General features: G+C 40.1%; 2 protein-coding genes across 2 annotated transcripts in view; one reads left to right on the top strand and one right to left on the bottom strand.

Annotated features, from left to right (window-relative positions):
- LOC309694163 (disks large-associated protein 1-like) overlaps positions 1-22826 on the bottom strand; it is a 160339-nt gene that overhangs the window by 740 nt on the left and 136773 nt on the right. The window contains exons 6-14 of the mRNA XM_082513995.1: positions 22060-22184; positions 19432-19557; positions 19128-19286; positions 18725-18807; positions 17770-17815; positions 16170-16451; positions 8856-8988; positions 5229-5320; positions 4379-4531 (exon numbers count right to left, since the gene is read on the bottom strand). Of these exons, the coding sequence (XP_082370121.1) occupies positions 4379-4531; positions 5229-5320; positions 8856-8988; positions 16170-16451; positions 17770-17815; positions 18725-18807; positions 19128-19286; positions 19432-19557; positions 22060-22184 (1199 nt within the window). The remainder of the gene's footprint in view (positions 1-4378; positions 4532-5228; positions 5321-8855; positions 8989-16169; positions 16452-17769; positions 17816-18724; positions 18808-19127; positions 19287-19431; positions 19558-22059; positions 22185-22826) is intronic.
- Positions 1-22826, top strand: part of LOC309694714 (uncharacterized protein) — a gene marked incomplete at its 3' end in the record, with an annotated part of 515021 nt that overhangs the window by 419568 nt on the left and 72627 nt on the right. The window lies entirely within an intron of this gene.

The following is a 22826-nucleotide window of genomic DNA, read 5'->3' as shown; positions in this document are numbered from 1 at the left end:
CGTGTGTGTGTGTGTGTGTGTGTGTGCGTGTGTTTGTGTGTGTGTGTGTGTGTGTGTGCTAATGTATGCCTAGGAATGAGAATGAGTTAAGATGACTTCCATTCTGTAGAATTCTGCATGAGTCACCCACTGATTATCAGAATCTTTCCATTTTCTCTTTCAAATAAGGTTTTTTGGTTGCTGTGTAACAATCTATATGCTTGAAGACAGCTGAAGTCATACCTCTGACAGAGACATGTATTTGTCTGAACAAACAAGGCTTTGGCATGATTGTAAGCTAGATATGTTCAAGTGAGAAAGGGTCCTTTTGTCTGTGTGCATGCATCTTTCCTATCTATCATGTGGCAAGGACTGCTCCTGCACATATGACATTTTCTTTATTTCCTTGCAGGACTGATATAGCTCCAATTTATTCAATATTTAGATTCCACTCTATGGCACCATAAATGTCCTGAAATAATTATTTTATAGCTCTGTGCTTCAGTCTTTTCTCTTCATTTTTACACTTCCTGCTGATCCCAGCTATTAAAATGCGAGTACCGTCTCATTTTAATTGCTAAAAATATGAACTGAAGGCGGGCTTGAAAACAAAACTTTCGACAATTTTGCTAAAATTATTGCTGCTCTTTAAGCTAGCTAAATTACAAAAATCATATAATTGAAATGATACAATTAATGATGGCAAAGGCAAAAAACGTTCCCTTTTTGAACGTGGTCGGGTTGTTGAACTGCATAAGCAGTGAGGTGGGACGCAGTAAGACAGTCATTTGGACTTTCTTAAATGATCCTGGTGGCTAAAAAGTCAAGTGGAAGACCCCAAAAAATGTCTCACCACTGAGCCAGACAATATATTTGGCTGTCCATCAAGGCATTGGACGATCCTCGACCCAAATTAAGGCCGTTACTGGTGCAGCCCCATAACCATCAGACTGCATTTGAGACTGAAGGGCTTCAAAAACAAAACAAGGCCTCGTCTCCCTGAACGCCACACAACTGACCCTTTGCACCAAACATGGGACACTGAAAGGTGGAGGAAAGTTTTATTCTCTGATGAGAAAAAACGTAACCTTGATGGTCCTGATGGTTTCCAACGTTACTGGGACGACAAGCAGATCCCACCTGAGATGTTTTCTACACGCCACAGTGGACGGGGGTGCCATAATGGTCTGGGGTGCTTTTCCTTCAGTGGAGCAATGGAGTTCAGGGGTGCAGGGGCGTCAAACGGCCACTGGCTATGTCCAGATGTTGCAGAGCATCCCTCATGACTGAGGGCCCTCGTCTGTGTGGTAACAACTGGGTTTTTCAAAAGGACAGTGCTACAGTGCACAATCCCCGCTGGACAAGGGACTTCTTCCAGGAGAATAATATCACCCTGCATGTTCCCCTGATCTAAATCCAATTGAGAACAGTAGATGCCCTTCGTGCGGCCGTCTTCACCACTCACTTCATGGAAAAGCTTGCATCAAGCATGCCGCAACAAATTTCCAAGTGCTCAACAATAACGGTGGAGCTACTCATTACAGAGTTCATGTTTGGAACTTTGATTTCTGTTTGGGGGGGGGGGCTTACAGGTTTTTTGGAGGTGTGGGCCTAACCTTTTGATCAGCTGTAAAACAGCCTGTTCCAGTTTTAGTGTTGTTTTCAATAAACTGCAGGCTCAAAAAATGTTTTGCTCCCATTTCTTCTTGTTGCATGTTGAAGCTCTACTTGGAACCTTGTTAAGATCCAACCATGCAAAATATGATTTTTGGCCATTTCTTAAGTGGTCTTAAACTTTTGATCGGGACTGTACTAACTAAATGGAAAGATATGCAAATAAAAATCTGCTATTGATTGAAGTAACAGAAGAATGAGAAGACTTGCTGTGTACATTGGAAATAAAATATTTGAATTATACTTCAATCATAAAGGGTTAGCCTGAGCTTCATTTCCTTATAAATGCACCTACTGTGAACTGGTGTGTAGCAGTTTGATGTCCTGTAAAATGTTTTAGCCACACAACAAACAAAGCAAAAAGCCACAGACAGGAAGGTGGCTGTAAGTGAAAGAAGGAAGCAAGAGCAGAGAGCAGCATGGATAGATGGATGGAAAGACAGACATGATGAATCCTAGGAGGCCCACAGGGGTCAAGGCCTTGTGCTGTTGGCATTGCTCTTATGTTGACTGATGTTTGCAAGCACCTTCACTGTCAATACACACACAAAAAAACACACACAAGAAAGAAAAAGACAACAATGAGAGCAAATTAAAAAGCCAGTTAATATTCACAATGATGCTGAACATCTGCAACATTTACAGATCCACTCACACGTATGCACAGGCAACAGTATCTGTATAACCACAGAAACCTCAGCTGTCATTCACATTAATGATAAAAGTTTTTTTCTTGTTCTTTTTTTTCAAGTGGGGAAGGGGGCAAAATTGTCAGATGCTTTTGTTTTTTGTGACTTTTGTTAGGACACCCTGCCAACTTTACATGGATAGAGATTTTAAGCCAAAACATGATTTTTTTTCCTGACATTTTCTCAGTTTTTGTAAACAAGGAAAATCAAAACATGATACCAGAGTGATTGCAAAAATAATTCCACACCTACACTCTTTGGTGAAAGTACAGTAATTATGCTGTTATTGTTATTTAGATAATCTCTACACAGAAAAACCCTTACACAACCTGTGAACCTTAAGGGATGTTCCAAAGTAGGTCACCATCCAAAGTAATGAGTAGACGCTCCTATTTCCCCTACTGCTGCCTTCACTGAGTCTGACACTCAAAGACTGTGTTCATTTTATTCTGCTAACAGTGAAACATTAGTGTAGGCTCACCTTACATCTGAGTTAAAGGTGTGAGAGTGTCAGCATAACTTATAACTTCATGACTGGTATGAATGCAATTTGCAATTTGTACACTGGCTGTTTAATGTGTAGGTTCCAGGTTGGACTCTCTGTTGCCTTCAGAATTGCCTCAATTCTTCATGGCATAGATTCAACAAGTTGCCGGAAACATTCCTCACGATATGTGGGTCCCATTCTACCACATCCTATATTAGATTGAGATCTGGTGACTGAGAAGGCCATTTGAGAATACATTCAAATCACCTTTCGTCCACATTCCGATGCTCAGCAGGACATCTTGACCATGTTGACATGTCTACATGAACTGAGCTGCTCCTATGTGATTATCCGGTTAGATATTTGCAAGGAGTTGAACAAGTATACCTAATAAATTGGTTGGTAGACATATATGAAATAAATGGACTGGTTTCTTTTGTTACTCACGATCAAACATATTAATATGTCATACAATTAACATCAGTGGATGCACGTCTGAGAGGGGCTTAAGAACACACATGAATAAGGACCTTAAAATGAACAGTTTGTGTAATAGTAACTGTTAAAAAAGGCAAAGTGCTTTCAGTTTGCAATCTTGTAAACCCTGGACAGATTAAATCAAGTATAAGAAACAGATCCTGGTTGTCACACTGAATATTTTTTCATTTTTATCTGACTGTGTTTGCTCATGTTCAGTATTTAAGCCTTCCAACAACTTTGCAGGCACATTTATGTCACTAAGCAGTCTGACATCATCACACTCAGACCCCTGTGAGTTCAACAGTTAGATGCTTAAAACAAACAGATCCAGCAACATTTAACTTTTTGGATCTTCAACAATCATCATGACTTTTTTACAGAACATGACAATAACAAGGACTGTACTATCATAGAGCCAGATGGTTTTTTCTGATTACAGTCCTGGGGGAGACAATTGTTTTAGTGTTGCTTACTTTTCTCTGATGTCAACACAGTGAACCAAGTTTTTATATTATTTTTATTTTTTTAAATCATTAAGTCGGACATGAAGTCTGACAGAGTCACATGAGGTTTGCTTTAGGCTGTAACAGAGCCACGTCACTAGAAGGTTATCTGTAGCTTTCAGTCATTTGAGAGTTATGGAAAACTGCTTGCTCTAAGATTCTGTGCTGTCATGACTCAAACCTTTATTTTCAATATTTACACTTAGCTTAAGGTTAATTATTTTAATTAAATGCAGGTACCATGTCAAGTCTAGTGTATTGTGTATATATCAACTGAACTTGTGTAAAACTGACTTAAATAGTATTTAAATATATAAATAAATATAATAAATGCATTATTATTATTATTATTATTATTAATATTATAAGTCAAAATCATGATGTGTAGCCACACATATTAGTTTTAGGAATGTTTTGAGCAGGAATCTTTGACCTCTAATGTGTCAGCAGTGAATGCTTAAAAAGGTTTGAAGGAACCGACAGAGGTCATCTTTTGGCAAGTAATGCAGTGAAAGAGCTGGATCAGCAATCATGTAGCCAATGGATGATGGAAGTTGTGAATGTACCTTTCTGTCTGGGGGATCCAAGGGCCGCCAGTTGTTGGCTCTGAGCTGGTGAAGCTCATCAAATTTGAGGCTTATGTTCTCGATTGACAACTGAAGCATATCCCAAAAACCGGCCAGATCTGAGGCTACTGGACGAGGGTGGGCTTTGGGGTTCTATGACAGTAGATAAGCAGGAAGAATAGAAAAAAAACAAGAAAATGAATAAAAAGTTGTTATACACACTCTCATGTTAAACTTTGTATATATAGTATCTCAAAAAACTTGTCTGTGAATTCTGTCTGTGTATTGTAAATATTCTCATTCTTTTCTATTCTTACTCTATTTCTATTCAAGTAAAACACTCCCGTACTTATTCTTAGTTTATCTTATTTCTGTATGGTTGTTTAAATGTATATTTGAATTTTTTCATTTTCATTTTATTATTTTTACACACATTTGATCCAGGAGGACAATATTTCGTCCCACCGCATACTTGAGCGTATATATTGTTGGGCTGACAATAAAACACTACTTGACTTGACTTGAAATAGTAAAAGATACTGGTATGCAGTTATAGAAATATATGATGACATTTTGTATGATAAGCTTGGCATTAATTACCATTTGCCATTACTAATATTTTATTACATTCAGTTGATCAGTCAATCAAATATTCACTGTATAATCAAAGTAAAGGTTTTTTCTTCAGTAAATGAAACAATTTAAAAGGTTAAACATTAGAAAACACAAGAAAAATATTGGAAAATTTGAAATTAAAAAGCTCATTAAAAGGAAAAGGAAGAAATGAAATTTAAAAATTTTTTTTTTTTAGTTAGAAGAAACAAAACGCTTTCCACTGCTTCAGACTCACCAGGTTCTCCTCACACAGCTCCCTGAACTGCTCAAACTTCTGGGACATCAGAAGCTGAGCACTTCCCATAGCACTTCTCATCTTCTCTAGGACTATAAGCACAGACACAGAGCTTAGAAAGAGACTCTTCTACATATTGATCTGTTCTTAACATGCACATACTACAACATCACTGATTGGCAACTAACAAATTTGTTTAAGCCTCAGGAGCTTTTCTGAGAGCTTGACATTTGAACCTACTCTGATTGTGGGTGTAACCCTGTCCCATTAAATGCCATTGCTCTTGATGCTCAATTTTATGACTGTTTGAATTTGTTTTACATACCAGAGCTGACTACCTGGTCACACACAATCCTGAGGACTATATTATTATTTACAGTAGTGTAAAATTAGAATATCTTGGAACCATTCGTATTTTTCTGATTTTAACACAGAAAAGTAAACTGTCACATAAACTACATTCATTACACACAAAGTACAATATAGTCATTGCATCAATGGCTAACAATAACTATAATAAATATAATATATATACAATATATTTACACTACCAGTCAAAAGTTTTGGAATACTTTTCCAATTTTTTTCTTGTAAATTATGCAGTTTAGCGTCTAATTGCACTCTGAAATGAAAGCAAATCACAAATAAGCAATTGGAGTTAAAAATAATCATGGAATCAATTTATAGATCAAAGTGTATTCTAAACTTTTGACTCATCAAAGTAGCCTCCTTTAGTAGATATAACAGCTGTACACACCCGTGGCATTCTTTCTACAACAGAAATCAGATATTCTTCAGAAAGTTCTTCCCATATCTGCTGCAGAAGTTCCCATAAATGTGGACCTTGTAGGTTGCTTTGCTTTCACACTTCTGTTCATCCCAAATCAGCTCGATGGGGTTTAAGTCCGGAGACTGAGACACTCCGTGTTTTCAAGCTTACCATCTTCTTTTTTCCTGAGGTAGCTCTGGCATAGCTTGGACTTATGTTTTGGTCCTTACAGTGGGGCAAAAAAGTATTTAGTCAGCCACCGATTGTGCAAGTTCCCCCACTTAAAATGATGACAGAGGTCAGTAATTTGCACCAGAGGTACACTTCAACTGTGAGAGACAGAATGTGAAAAAAAAATCCATGAATCCACATGGTAGGATTTGTAAAGAATTTATTCGTAAATCAGGGTGGAAAATAAGTATTTGGTCAATAACAAAAATACAACTCAATACTTTGTAACATAACCTTTGTTGGCAATAACAGAGGTCAAACGTTTACTATAGGTCTTTACCAGGTTTGCACACACAGTAGCTGGTATTTTGGCCCATTCCTCCATGCAGATCTTCTCGAGAGCAGTGATGCTTTGGGGCTGTCGCCGAGCAACACGGACTTTCAACTCCCGCCACAGATTTTCTATGGGGTTGAGGTCTGGAGACTGGCTAGGCCACTCCAGGACTTTCAAATGCTTCTTACGGAGCCACTCCTTTGTTGCCCGGGCGGTGTGTTTTGGATCATTGTCATGTTGGAAGACCCAGCCTCGTTTCATCTTCAAAGTTCTCACTGATGGAAGGAGGTTTTGGCTCAAAATCTCACGATACATGGCCCCATTCATTCTGTCCTTAACACGGATCAGTCGTCCTGTCCCCTTGCAGAAAAACAGCCCCATAGCATGATGTTTCCACCCCCATGCTTCACAGTAGGTATGGTGTTCTTGGGATGCAACTCAGTATTCTTCTTCCTCCAAACACGACGAGTTGAGTTTATACCAAAAAGTTCTACTTTGGTTTCATCTGACCACATGACATTCTCCCAATCCTCTGCTGTATCATCCATGTGCTCTCTGGCAAACTTCAGACGGGCCTGGACATGCACTGGCTTCAGCAGCGGAACACGTCTGGCACTGCGGGATTTGATTCCCTGCCGTTGTAGTGTGTTACTGATGGTGACCTTTGTTACTTTGGTCCCAGCTCTCTGCAGGTCATTCACCAGGTCCCCCCGTGTGGTTCTGGGATCTTTGCTCACCGTTCTCATGATCATTTTGACCCCACGGGATGAGATCTTGCGTGGAGCCCCAGATCGAGGGAGATTATCAGTGGTCTTGTATGTCTTCCATTTTCTGATGATTGCTCCCACAGTTGATTTTTTCACACCAAGCTGCTTGCCTATTGTAGATTCACTCTTCCCAGTCTGGTGCAGGTCTACAATACTTTTCCTGGTGTCCTTCGAAAGCTCTTTGGTCTTGGCCATGGCGGAGTTTGGAGTCTGACTGTTTGAGGCTGTGGACAGGTGTCTTTTATACAGATGATGAGTTCAAACAGGTGCCATTCATACAGGTAACGAGTGGGGGACAGAAAAGCTTCTTACAGAAGACGTTACAGGTCTGTGAGAGCCAGAGATTTTCCTTGTTTGAGGTGACCAAATACTTATTTTCCACCCTGATTTACGGATAAATTCTTTACAAATCCTACCATGTGGATTCATGGATTTTTTTTTTCACATTCTGTCTCTCACAGTTGAAGTGTACCTCTGGTGCAAATTACTGACCTCTGTCATCATTTTAAGTGGGGGAACTTGCACAATCGGTGGCTGACTAAATACTTTTTTGCCCCACTGTATCTTGTTGTAGGATGAACCCCTGACCAACTATAGGTGCATACCAGAGGGTCCTGCATGGGCCTGCAGAATGCTGTGGTAGCTGTTTTGGTTCAGGGAGCCTCTCACTCTGTACAAGCTGCTGACCCTGGATCCAGCAAACAGCCCCAGACCATCCCACTTCCCCCTCCATGTTTGACAGTTGATGCCACACGCTGTTGAACCATCCTTTCACCTCCTTGTTGGCGTACAAAAATCCTGCGTGGTGAACCGAAGATTTCAAATTTTGCTTCATCACTCCGTAATCCAGTCTTCAGTAGTGTAATGGCGGTGTTTCATGGCCCAGGCACGTCTCTTTGTCTTATTCTGATGTCTTAGCGATGGTTTTCTTGCTGCAACTCGTCCTGTTAAACCTGCAGCTCGGATCCTTCTCTTCACAGTTGAAACTGAGACTTGCTTATTACGAACACTATTAAGCTGTTATTAAGCAACCTCAGTCCACCTCTTGTGAATCTCTCTCAAGTAATTGACACTTTTCTTGGCAATCTTCCTAAGGCTGCTGATGTCTCTATTACTTGTGCACCATTTGCTAGCAGACTTTTCCCTTCCATTAGTATGCTTCCATACAGCACTTTGTTAACAACCAATCTTTTCAGCAGTGACCTTCTGCAGCTTTAGGACCCAATATACTCGCTATATTGGTCATGTTACCATTTATCGAGCACTGAGGGCAAAAGTACTTTTCCAGAAAGCCTAATCTTATCAAACTGTTTCACACTCTGTGCGCTATATAAATAAGATTTAATTGAACTGATATATCATCACAATGGAGGTAATACACTGTATTTATAGTATTTCAGTAGCAGTTGACTCAAACGCAACTTATTGAATGAGATTCTAGGAAACAATCAAATTTATATGTTGCCTCCTAAACCTCTGGAAGAGGATTCAAGCATTAGGAAAGCACACACACACGAAGGATGGGGTCTGAGAGAGATTTTTTGACATGAAGAACAACAACAACACACACACACACAAAGACGTACTGTCCTCAGGCAGGTCATTCTCCCGCTGGTCGAGTTCCATCTGTCGACACCAGCCTTCCATGCGGTCGGTTTCAGCCTGCAGCAGCTTCAGAAACCACCGTCCGTCTCTCTGGCAAACTGATCTCTGCACCACCTGCCATTTAAATAATGAAACTCACTACAGAAAACTGTATACTGTACTTTCTACAGGGTTGATAAGTTAGTTGTAATTCACGTCACAAGAATTTAGCCTTGGCCATGAGGACACTCCTGAAACCCAAGCTGCCCCCTGTTAAGTCTAATTGTTGAATGTTGCCATTGTGTTTCTTAAATTTGTACAGTCTTAGTTTAAGCAGTAGGATCAAAGCCATTCCTTTGATCCTGACCACCTTTCCAGCCACTCTGTGCTGGGCGAGGTTTTATTGTAGCTACAACCTATCTGAAAGATCTGTTTCTTTTGATGTAAGCTTCCTGGGTTTATGACCCTTTGGTCAGCAGGAGGTCTCACACACACACACACACACACACACACACACTTACATACAGTGCCTTGTCTATGTAACCAAAGGGGGGTTGCAAGGGGAGGTGCTTTGTAAACTATTGTTTGAGGATTGTCAATAAAAGGCAGCGAGAGGAGGCCACCATTGGGGTCATTGTCGTGCTGGACACAGACGAGGCCTCCCTTGTGCAAGTAATGGATCGATCGACTGTCTTGTTTTCTTCATGATGAATAAGTCTCTAGAATTAGCGGGGTTTGTGGAAACACAGACCCAACATCCCCATCTGTATGTGCACGATAGAGAAAGTGCTGTTTTATTGTGCTATGTTAAATAAATATATAACATATAAAATCAGAGAAAGTGCATCTACATACATACACAAATAAATACGCAAACAATAATAATTTCCCACTTGCCCAGTTTGGGGGTCACTCCCTCAAGTGCTAAGATTACCACGGGGACTCCAGTTGCCTTGACCCGCCACATCTTCTCTAGCGTTTCTCTCTGCCCTTAGTATTTGGTAGCGAGCTTCTCAGGATCCTTCTTCCTAATGCTATCACTTAGTATAGATACAACTATCACTATGGCCATCTTCCTCTGCTTGTCCACTACCACTATGTCAGATGGCTAATCCATCACCAGTTTGTCCATCCATATCTAGAAGTCCCACAGGACTCGGTCATTCTCAACCACCCTGGGGGACGTCTCCCATTTTTGCCTCAGGACTTCCAGGTCATACTCGACACAGATGTTTCTGTATAATATCCAAGCCACGTGGTTATGGTGTTACATGTATGCCTTGCCTGCTAGAATCTTGCCGTTATGTGCTGGATTGTGTCAGGGTCTTTGCACAGCTAGCACCTAGGGTCTTGCCTGGTGTGGCAGACCCCAGCCTCTACACTTATAGGTTGTTGCTGTTTTACCAGGGTGTCTGCTGTCTTTTAGTCCAGCTTTGTCCAGGAATTAGTAGGATATTTTATATCAACCACTTCTACCTGCTGGTGGTACATGCCATGCAGGGACCCATTGATGGATTCTTATCTTAATAAAGGTTATCTTAATTCAATTCAATTTTATTTATAAAGTGCCAAATCACAACAACAGTCGCCTCAATGCGCTTTACATTGTAAGGTAGACCCTACAATAATACATACAGAGAAAAACCCAACAATCATATGACCCCCTATGATCACGCACTTTGGCGACAGTGGGGAGGAAACATTTTATTAACAACAAGAAACATCCAGCAGAACCAGGCACAGGGAGGGGCGGGGCCATCTGCTAATCAAGTTTAAAGTTTCAAAACTCTAATTTGCAGCAGTCTCCTTAGATTGAAACAGCACCACTGTGAGTCAGTCTGAGCCAGAAAATACTGAAGTTTAATAAAAATAATACTTTTATCGATCTGTGTGTTAAATCAACAGATTAAACATGAATAAATTATTCATTCTATTCAATCTAAAAGACTCAAATTAGGCTTAAAACGTTCCTTTTTGATAAAGCATAGAGTTATGGTGCAATAGGTGTAGTCTGCTCAGGGTTTCCCATGATGCACTGAGTATTTCTTATTTGCTCAACTTTTTTCACTCACTATGTGTTTGCACACAATTCTGTGTTTAATCATTAGTTATTATTAATCTCTTGCTCTCTTCCACAGCATGTCTTTGTCCTGTCTTCCTCCCCTGATGCCATAGAGAAAGAAAAAGATTTATCAAAGGAGCTGTGGGAGAAGATAACTTGAACTTTATAAAACAGGAAAAGGACGTAAAAAGGTATCCAGACAATTGTAGTGTTCAAACTCTAATTAAGAAGTAGAATTATGGTGAAACCAAGCCACGGACAGGTACACCAACAAAAGCTTCAGCCAAAACTGCCAGAAAATTGCAAAGAAAAACCCACAAATAACCACAGCGGACATACAGGACTCGCTGAAAAAAAAAAAGAGGGGCACTTGAAGAACAATGGGCTACATGGTCCCCAGATGAAAACCACAACTGCACTAATGCCCCAAAGCAGCCTATTTACAATATGCTAAATAACTCGGAAGCAAGCCTCATTACCGGGATGGATTACTTACATTGGGGATTTGGGGATGTATGAGCTACACAGGCACAGGGAACCTGTCCAAAATTGATTTCAAGATTAATCCAGCATGTTATCAGAAAATACTGGAGGAAAATTTGCACTCCTCAGCCCGCAAGCTGTCAATGGGATGCACATGTTAAGTTAGACTCTTTTTCTCCAATTGATCTTTCTGAGTTAACTTCAATAATTACTTCCTCCAAACCATCAACGTGTCTTTTAGACCCCATTCCTACAAAACTGCTCAAAGAAGTCCTGCCATTAATTAATTCTTCGATCTTAAATATGATCAACCTATCTCTAATAATCGGCTATGTACAACAGGCCTTCAAGCTGGCTGTAGTTAAACCTTTACTCAAAAAGCCATCTCTAGACCCAGCAGTCTTAGCTAATTATAGGCCAATCTCCAACCTTCCTTTCATATCAAAAATCCTTGAAAGAGTAGTTGTCAAACAGCTAACAGATCATCTGCAGAGGAATGGTTTATTTGAAGAGTTTCAGTCAGGTTTCAGAGCTCAGCACAGCACAGAAACAGCTTTAGTGAAGGTTACAAATGATCTTCTTATGGCCTCTGACAGTGGACTCATCTCTGTGCTTGTCCTGCTAGACCTCAGTGCAGCGTTCGATACTGTTGATCATAATATCCTATTAGAGCGATTAGAACATGCTGTAGGTATTACAGGTACTGCACTGCAGTGGTTTGTATCATATCTATCTAATAGACTCCAATTCGTGCATGTAAATGGAGAGTCCTCTTCACACACTGAGGTTAATTATGGAGTTCCACAGGGTTCAGTGCTAGGACCAATTCTGTTTACATTATACATGCTTCCCTTAGGCAGCATCATTAGAAGACATAGCATACATTTTCACTGCTATGCAGATGACACCCAGCTCTATCTGTCCATGAAGCCAGATAACACACACCAATTAGTTAAACTGCAGGAATGTCTTAAAGACATAAAGACCTGGATGGCCGCTAACTTTCTGCTTCTTAATTCAGATAAAACTGAGGTTATTGTACTCGGCCCTGAAAAGCTTAGAAATATGGTATCTAATCAGATTCTTACTCTGGATGGCATTACCTTGGCCTCCAGTAACGCGGTGAGGAACCTTGGAGTCATTTTTGACCAGGACATGTCCTTCAACGCACATATTAAACAAATATGTAAGACTGCTTTCTTCCATTTGCGCAACATCTCTAAAATTAGAAATATCCTGTCTCAGAGTGACGCTGAAAAACTAGTTCATGCATTTATTACTTCCAGGCTGGACTACTGTAATTCATTATTATCAGGATGTCCAAAAAACTCACTGAAAAGCCTTCAGCTAATCCAAAATGCTGCAGCAAGAGTCCTGACAGGGACTAGAAAGAGAGAGCATATTTCTCCTGTTTTGGCTTCCCTTCATTGGCTTCCTGTTAAATCCAGAATTGAATTCAAAATCCTGCTCCTCACATACAAGGTCTTAAATAATCAGGCCCCATCTTATCTTAATGACCTTGTAGTACCATATCACCCTATTAGAGCGCTCCGCTCTCGCTCTGCAGGCCTACTTGTTGTTCCTAGAGTATTTAAAAGTAGAATGGGAGGGAGAGCCTTCAGTTTTCAGGCCCCTCTTCTGTGGAACCAGCTTCCAGTTTGGATTCGGGAGACAGACACTATCTCTACTTTTAAGATTAGGCTTAAAACTTTCCTTTTTTCTAAAGCATATAGTTAGGGCTGGACCAGGTGACCCTGAATCCTCCCTTTGTTATGCTGCAATAGATGTAGGCTGCCGGGGGATTCCCATGATGCATTGAGTTTTTCCTTTCCAGTCACCTTTCTCACTTACTATGTATTAATAGACCTCTCTGCATTGAATCATATCTGTTATTAACCTCTGTCTCTCTTCCACAGCATGTGTTTATCCTGTCTTCCTTCTCTCACCCCAACCGGTCGCAGCAGATGGCCGCCCCTCCCTGAGCCTGGTTCTGCCGGAGGTTTCTTCCTGTTAAAAGGGAGTTTTTCCTTCCCACTGTCGCCAAAGTGCTTGCTCATAGGGGGTCATATGATTGTTGGGTTTTTCTCTGTATCTATGAAGCGCCTTGAGGCGACTTTTGTTGTGATTTGGCGCTATATAAATAAAATTGAATTGAATTGAATTGAACATGTACATTCCAACATGACAATAATCCAAAACACAAGACTAAATCCACCTTAAATTCTTACAGGATAAAAAGTAAATATTCTAGAGTCGCCATCCCAGTCTCCTGATTACAATGTCATTGAGCCACTTTTGGGATATCTCAAACATGTAGGTCATGTAAGACAGCCCAAGGATTTACAGGACCTGGAGGCATTTTGCCAAGAAGAATGGACAGCTTTACCATCTGCGAAAATAAAATGCATCATCCACAACAACCACAAAATACTTCAAGCAGTCATTGAAGTTAAAGGAGGCAATACACACTATTAAGAACTAGGGTATGTAAACTTTTGATCAGGGTCATTGGGGTAGTTGGGTAGTTTTTTTGACAATGGTGTCATCCAACCACTAACCATTAGTGAAAGAAAAGCTTTTGTATTAGCAGCCATATTCTCTAGAGGAGGGGTCGGCAACCCTGGGCACGTGTGCCAGCTAAGGGTTAACTGATGGCACGACAATAGCTGGATTGGCCATCGGGCATACCGGTGGCCAGTCCATTGTTCAGTTGTTTGGTGGTGACTATGGCTTCCACAGAGGCAGCAGGTGGATGAGGGAAAGGGGAGGCAGGAGGAGGAGAGACCCGAGGCGGCCACCGGTCCGAGTGTCAGGTGAACTGAACTTCAGGTAAGAAGTTATGACCTGCAGTCTCTCTGGGTCAGATATAAACCAAGTTTAGGTGGAGTTTATTTTCGTTGTGCTGACTTTTTACAGTCAGTTACAATAACTCGTGCTGCGTGCTAGCTAGCATGACGGAGTTTCCATACAGCTGGGTGGGTGCTATGATGTTACTGATGGTGAACTTTATTTAATTCATAAGGTTAGTTAGTAGAGTTGCCAAATGTTCTGTAAAAAGACGTTATCGTCTCGTATTCAGAGAAAATATTACGCGTTTCATGTTGAGCTGAAAAAGAACAGTTTGTCCCGAACTTCAGCTAGAATGAAAAAGACACAAAGCTGGAGTTACTCTGTGTTTATGCTGCACAGCTGCCTCTTCTTCTCTCATTCTCTCTCCCTCCCTCTCCTGTTGCTACTTCAATCATGAAAGTGATCAATGATCAGCTGATCGGCTTTTCTCTCTTCTTTGTTTATCGTCCACTTTGCGCCAGAAACAGGAAACCAGCGGATGTCGCGCTAAACAACAGCAGCACGTTTAAGCTTGATCAGCTGTTGTTAGAATTTATTTAATATTACTTTCTAGCATCAGCTGATGTTTGCTGGAGCCACAGCTGTAAAGCTGCTGGTCATGATGTCGGTTTGGATATGTGGTGAGAGGGAAACATGAAGATGAAACCAGGAGACGTCCTTACTGAACCATCAGAGCTGAACAGGTGATGGAGAAACAGGTTTACCTTTTAGGTGACATGAATGAGTTGAAGGGAAGTTATAAACTGTTTCTGAGAGACAAATAACACCAGGATCCTTTTCTAAGTAGCTGACAGCTGGTAACTGTGCAGGGGCGGGCCTAGCAAAGTGTTGCCAGGGGGGCAGGTAGGCATTAACAGGGAGAGGGGGGCACAAAGAAACACTTTCTTATTTTCATTTAAAATGTCTCGCTTTTATTAAATAATTATCTGAAGCTTACAACCAAAGTTTTTATTAGATGTAAAATGTATAGAAATCATACATAGACCAACAAGACTGTGTGCATTACTGTCACAACAGCGTTTGTTTTCATTCAAAGGGTTCGTGGCTTTTCCTGTAATACCTGGTGGGCCAGTCTCTAGTCAAAATCCCCGGGCCGATGTTTTGTCCCAGTCCAGCCCTCGGCACAACAGGTGTATTAGGTGTATGGACCAATGTTTTCTTTTCTAATCAAATCAAAAAGCTTTAATGAGCAGCTGGGTTTGTCTCGCATTAACTGGTTGGACACAGAGGACATCGAAATGCAGCTGATTGAACTGAAAAGCTCGACTCTGTGGGGTCAAAGTTTGCAGAACTACGAAAGCAGCTGGAATCCACAGCTGTGCGTGTTCATGGAGCTGCATGTTCATCACTACCTGACAAGGTTTACTGTCTTCAGAACATTGCAGAGGCTTTATTGACAGTATTTGGCTCTACATGTCTGTGTGAGCAGATTTTCTCTCACATGAGTCCTCAGGTCGCCGTCTGAATGCTGGACACTCGGAGACCTGTGTCTCTGAGTGGGAGACCAGAGATCACATTAACATGTGTGTCTCTGTATTAACAAACATGCCATATTGGCCCAGTTTATTTTTCTTATCATTGTTGTGAGGAGGCCATAAACATAAAAAAAACATAAAAAGTCTTTTTTTTTTCAAAATAGCTGATAACTATTCGCTGATAGCTGCCAATATCTGCCAACAAATATAATTCTATTCTAAGTTTTTCTATATATTGTGTAACTGTTAATATACAGCGTTATTACATCTATTGCTAATGCAATCATATGGCACATTGACTTCTGAGGGAATTTTAGATGGCACTCATCATCAGAAAGGTTGCCGACCCCTGATCTAGAAAATAGGCAAAACTTATGAGCGCAACTGTAAATGTAATGTAAAACTAAAGTTAACCAAATAGTATCACTGAATATTCTCCCACATACCTCCAGTATAGCAGAACTGTTGAAACTGACATCAAGTTGGTCATCTGTTACACTGTCTATCCATGGGTCTGGAGGGGGAAGGATGGATGGGTCAAAGCCCACATCCTCATAGTCATCAGAGGCACAGGCATGGTAGTGGTTCCCTGAGCCCTGGATGCTGACGGTGGAAGTGGTGGCATCGCGGGAATATTGCCGAGGGATGGCACGAGATGACAGTATTTCCATGTCAGTGTCCGGGGAGTTTATAGGTGTGTCTAGTAGGTCTGGCATGTCCAGATCTGCCTGGATGGAATAATGAGTACAGAAATCAGTGGATTTGTGAGCAGTGCAGGTCTGTTATACCTGTTTGCATTTGTTGCTAAATGATGTTCACCCTCATTTAGAGATGAAGTGAAGGGGCCATAAAAAAAAAATCAACTGACTTCCTCAGAAACAGATGATGTTTTTTACAAGTGTAATATGTTTAATGAGTATAACGGAGTAGGCCCAAATTTGGTTATTTTTATTAGTTTTTTGGCTTTTTTTACTTTACTTTTGAGGAAATTTTCAAATGAAAAGACGATTTCTACTCGATTAAAACTGCAACCAAATACCACCGCAATCTCAAGCCAAAATTGATCTTTTTAAAGCTCAACATTTGTTCTTAAGTAGCTTTGAGCATCAATAATCAGTGTAGCATCATGTGCTATGTCATAGTTTCAATACCAAAACTGCACCAACCGAATGTCTGTCATGTCAACTAACAGAAAAAAGCACTGATGCCCTCAATAATTAATTATTTTATGACATTTCATCTTAAAAAAACCCAAAACTGCATTTTGGATAAACTTTTAAAGAACGATATCACCATTTGAGTTCGGTGCCTATATTCTTGTTTTACATTTTGTTGCCAGGCTCATCTTCAAGCTGTGATTGATTGTTTTGAAGGTTGAGCGCCTTCAAATATTGCACAAATACAAGAAAGCAGTCCTACATATGTGTTTATTATATGCACTGAAGGGAATGTACTGGTCAAAAATTACTCCGAAATTCCTCACAGTGTTTCTGGAGGGCAAGGTAACGCCATCCTGCGAGTATCCAGAAAGTAAGAAACGAAAGAAAGGGTTTTGTTTGGGTATTCCTCGACTACAAGGACTTCAGTAAAAGACTGTTATCCTTTGAATACTAATAGATAAAAAAAGGCTCTCAGAGTAGGTAATCCAGCACAAAAAATGTAGCATTCATAAAGCTCCATAATTGGCTGCAAGTGAATACTATGTGAATTAAACTGTAAATATATATATTTTCTGATTATAACAGAAATAGTGACAAACAAACAAAAGACATATGTGCCTTTTTAAATGTAAATATCTCATAAGCTAAGAGGCATCATTGATCTCAAGCAAACTGCCAACTCTTGGACCATGTTCTGGTTCAGTATAGTATTTCTCATGTTTTTAAAATATGGGTGTTTTGTTAAAATATAGCCAGTGCATTTCTTTTACCTTGCAGCTCTGGTGCAGGTTTTTCTTTAGCACTGCTTTAAACTCAAAGCGACCAGTGTTTCTCAAGGAAGCTGCAAGCATTATTTTGTATGGGTGCAGTCGGTACCAAAACTTACCTGCACAGCTGCTGTCACACTATTGGAGCGCTGGAACCGACGATACCTGAGCATCAGAGGGGGAAAAAAGAATAAATACTAGAATAAAATTTCTGCCCTCTGCTTTCAGAGAACATACGTCTTCACATACACATCTTTAAAATGTTGTAAGTTTACATTTGCACTAGTCTATTCTTTTTCCATCTAACAATTACTACTTTTTTGTTTGGAGATTTGAGGTTCCCTGTGACTCTAGGATGTCAGTTGTGAGAAGAGGTGTAAAATGAATGCTACCAGAGGTTATAAAAGATTTTCTAAATGCATTAGTGCCATCTGAGCTTAACTGTTCAGTGCTCCAATAAAAGAAATAAAAAAGTTGCAAGTAGCGCAAAATAAGGATGAAGTAGCTGCTTGTAAATTAGATGCATCATAATCTGGGCTGGCTTACAGTTTGACACTGTCAGTTTTGCTAAATCAACAGTCTTTCTCCACCATCATGACAGAAAAAGTTATGCTTTTCCAAACTGTTTAGATACAGCTGAATGTTTGTATCTTGGTCACATCCAACCTGGAGACCCTGAAGCAGATAACACATGCTTAAATGGTCTTAAGGGGTATCAAACTAGCACATTAAATGGCTACAAATACACAACCCATGTCCACTAGTAGATGGGATGTTAGGATGCTGAAAACCTGGATTATGAAGGATTCTTCCAGACTCAAAAGACAGAGGATGAATGAATGAAATAACTTGTGTAAGTACTGCTTCCCTTGCTTGCACTCTCAGAGGAAAAGCACACAGAAAAAAACATGCTGGAGAAAACAAAAGAGAACATTTAAAACAGTCAACTGTTTGAAATGTGCTTCCCAGTAATAGCTTCAAAGAAATGTATAAATGACAAAAGAAGTAGAAAAGAGGGCTATTGTGTTATTGTGTTTAGATACATTAGGCTAAATCCAACAAAAAAAGTCTCACCCTCTGTCATCTTCCACTTGCACACCTACAGAGGTGAACTTGGAGGGGTCCTCTGGATCCGGAACATCCTCTGGTCCGTCAACCTAGAGGAGGCAAAAAGAGCAAAACTAAAAATAATCACAACAATAAGCTTCATAAAAATGAATATGCATTTCTTTATGTAAAGGAGACCCAAGACAGATTACAGATTAATAGCAGATCTAGAATTTTTAGAAAAATAGTAATAGTCATCGTAACAAAGAGGTGAAACAGACCCCTACTTTGTGTGAAGCTTGTTAAATATTCTCTATCCAGCAGGGTAACATGTGGTTCTTAGCAGAAATGAAAACACAGATAAACAAGCTCCACATAATTTATAAGTAACTGAAGCTCAATATTTCGTTGACCGTGATCTCACGTATACCTGGATGCCTATGGAGAGACATTTTCCCTTCCTGAACGCATCTTTCCTATAATCATCCCGGTGGTCTTCAACTACTTGCCCCCTGCTCAGGATTGAGGGGATGGTGGTGTTGACTGTCATGGTGCTATTGTTGACATGCTGACTGGCTGGTCCGTGGACCTATGCAAGAATATTGAGAACACTGTAAATACAATATTCAGTAAGACAATAAAAATACAGTGTATTCTAGCTGAAATTGGAAAATATTTGTGGGTGTTTATTACGACGATGCTTACAGTAAAAACTAAAGCACTAAAGCACTGACCTGAGCATTAGCAGCCTCTATGGCAGCTGTCAAGGCCTTCATGCTGTCAATGCTTTCTGTGGAGTTACTGAGCCCTGATTGGATGGTCATGTCACCTCTAGGTCCCTCTTCTTCCATGTAGGCATCCTGGTTAGTTTTAGAATACACAGTCATTTTAAGACAAGTTATATCACACACCTTCATCCATCCATCCATGAATAAAACCATGAATGAGCTGATGAACATTACCTGATGCTGCTGAAGTGAAACAGAGTAAAGTTACAGAGGTCTTATTAGAGACACAGTTAAGCATTTTGCAATTTGGTAGAATTTGTAAAAGTTTAAATTTCTTCGGTATTGAACAGCAGAAATTAGGCATTCTTGTTGGAGGTCATTTTGGGGGAAAAACCAGCAGCCAACAGCACCATACACAACAGTAGACTGGTGCTTAATAAGCAGGCGAATAATGCAGAAAACAGAGATTTGAGATGGTCAACTGTTCTTGAAGTACAAGAAGCTGGTGGTGGAAGCGAAACGGCAAAAGTTTTTAAAAGCGCAGTTTTTATATTCTTTTGTGCTGGTCCAGTGAATTTTGGTCAGAGAGTGACAAAACCTGCAAAATCTGTGAGATGTCGCCCTTTAGCACCCGACGTGCCCGTGTACACGCCGTTGGGTGAACGGGGTGACCGTGCTCTGTGTTTACATCTTTTTAGTGGAATCCGTTACCTGCTCGCATTTGCTGTTTTAGCTGTTTGGCAGTTGTTGAAATAGTTTTGTAAGCTTTAGCCTGAGATTCTGGCGTTTCTGGCAAAATACATTTATATTTAAAAAATTATTCAGGATTTAATGAATTGAAATTGCTTTATTCAAACTAAAATCGATTTGAACCAGGAAAATCCATTTTTTATACCCATCCCCAATCCTGGTACCCCATGCACTTATGGACATCCTTATGTTCGAACATGGTCTTCGTTATGGATAAACTGCACAAAAGACCAGTAATAAAACACCACCAAGATTCAGATTAGTTCTCTCAATCACACCACTCCACATCTCGCTGTTGTTGCCCATGTGAGCGTTGAAGTCTCCCAGTAGCACAAGGGAGTCACCATCAGAGGGGATACTCCCAAGAGCATCCCAATGTACCCACAAAGGCCAGGTCCAGTCTGGAACAGAGTCCAGCCCTTGTCCAGGAAACTAGTTTCAGAGCCCAAGCCATGTGTTAAGCTAAACCTGACTATATCTAGCTGGTATCGCTCAACCTCATGCACTAGCACATGCTCCTTTCCCACCAGTGAGGTGACATTCCATGTACCAATAGCCAGCCTTGATTGTTGGGGATTGGACTGCAGGGCCTCCTTCATTACATGAAGTTCATCGATCATCAAATTATTTATCTGTTATTGGGGGCAGGTTCTTAGTATTTGTGCCTCTGTGCATCACCACAGTGAATTTTAAACAAGACCCTTAGCTTTAACTCAGGGGATTTACCAAAAGTATTGTATTAACAGATTAGAAACTACATTCCCCTATTTTCAGATACCCGAAAATAATTGGACAAGCATGTTCAAGTGAGACCTACTCCCTCATTAGTTTATAACCAATTCAGAAGATAAGAGATCTGGAAATGATTGCACTCAATAGCAATCATTTATGTGCAGGAACTCTCAACATGAGGTTCATGCACATAAAGGAGGCCATCACTAGGCTGAAAAAACAAAATAAACCTATAAGAGAGATACCACAAAGTTTAGGAATGTATAAATCAGGGGTGTCAGATGGTCTGCTGGAACAAGTAATGCACTGCCCAACTCTGTAACCAGGATGACCAGATTATCCAGAAAACATCTAAAAGTGCAGTTCTGTAAAAATAAAATCTTTAGACAGATGAAACTCATGAACAACTCATTGATTCAGTTCTATTTCTACTGGGTCAATTCACAGCAACAGTCGCCTCAAGTCATAAGCTAAAGAAGATAACATCATCTGTCAACCAGGCAATGTTATGACATGAAGATGTATGTCTGCCAGTGGAACTGAATAAATAGTGTATATTGATGAATTATGTGACTGCTGAGCAGGGGTATAGTCAGATTTAGACTAATGGTACAAAACGGATTGGATGATTTTTCACAGTGGAAATTAATAATGACCCTCAAAGCAAAGAAATAGAATATTCTTCAGTGACAAATCAGTCATCTGATCTCAACCAAAGAGGACAAAACTGAAGGCAGACGAGACCCACAACAAGCAACAACTGAAGGTCACTGCACAAAGGTCTGGCAGAGCATCTCAAGGAAAAAAATACAGCACATGATGATATCCATGGGATCTAGACTTCAGGGAGTCAATGACCTGAAAGGACTTTCATCCAAATATTAAAATTAATTCCTATGTTTTAAATTGTGTTGAAAATGATGGACTGCGTATAAAAACAGTTAATGCAGGTTTTTTCTTTTTTTTACTAAATTCCAAATTATGGACGAAACTGCACAAGACCTAGTGTGAATGCAAGCACTATTACTCAGGAAACAATGAAAGTACGTATGCTTCCTTTATGTTGCTATGAATGACACCTCCATGGTACACATAAGGATGTAACCACACAAAGAGCAGATTAATATGATGGACAAATTCTTTGTGCAGTACCTGTGCAGACTCTGTGCTGCTCTGGGCTGTAATGGAGATGTATGGCTTGGAGGCTGTGGAGCAGGTTGAAGTTCTGGGTGGCACTGGAGGAGGAGTTTTCTTGTAAGTGGTGATGCAAGATGAAACTAAAGGAACAAGAAAGAAGAAAAGAAAACGGGAAGATGAGGAGACAGGATATGTTATAAATTAGTTTGATATACAAATACTGCACCAGAATGACAAGATTTGAGGTAACTATGCCTACAACCAAAGTTGTATTTTTACATTTGTACCCAGATACAATACCCACAGAAGATAACTGATCACATTTTCGATACCAGAAAACCTACATCATCTTTAAGGACATCTTTTATTTATTTAATTCTAAAAATGGATGTGGATATATCAGAACTATGACACAATATTAAGCCACATTTTCACAAAAGTGAAAGCTATTTTTTATGATGCTGAAAGGTGCAAGTTCAATAATGCAACGAAAAACTATAATCCTATATACTCGGAAGTAAAAATTAAAAGAAAAATGAAAGAACAAAGCCGGTGTAGCCAACTGAAAGTGGCTGGGGTAGATGAATATAAAACCTAAGGACATGTTGTGGACTTGTGGACAGGAACATGTGTCCTTATAACTGTGTGAAACAGATTTGTTTAAGTGATGTATAAATAAGCCTCTGCTTTATTACACGTTCCACACAATGGATTTAATGTCACAGGTTCAATGCTGGGTGACAAAACAACAGACAGGTAGACAGTTTCGCAAGGGTACTGAT

This window comes from Aulonocara stuartgranti (genome assembly GCF_965226115.1).
Source record: "Aulonocara stuartgranti genome assembly, chromosome: 18".
In the NCBI taxonomy this organism is placed as follows: domain Eukaryota; kingdom Metazoa; phylum Chordata; class Actinopteri; order Cichliformes; family Cichlidae; genus Aulonocara; species Aulonocara stuartgranti.
This window is presented reverse-complemented; position numbering and strand designations above follow the sequence as displayed.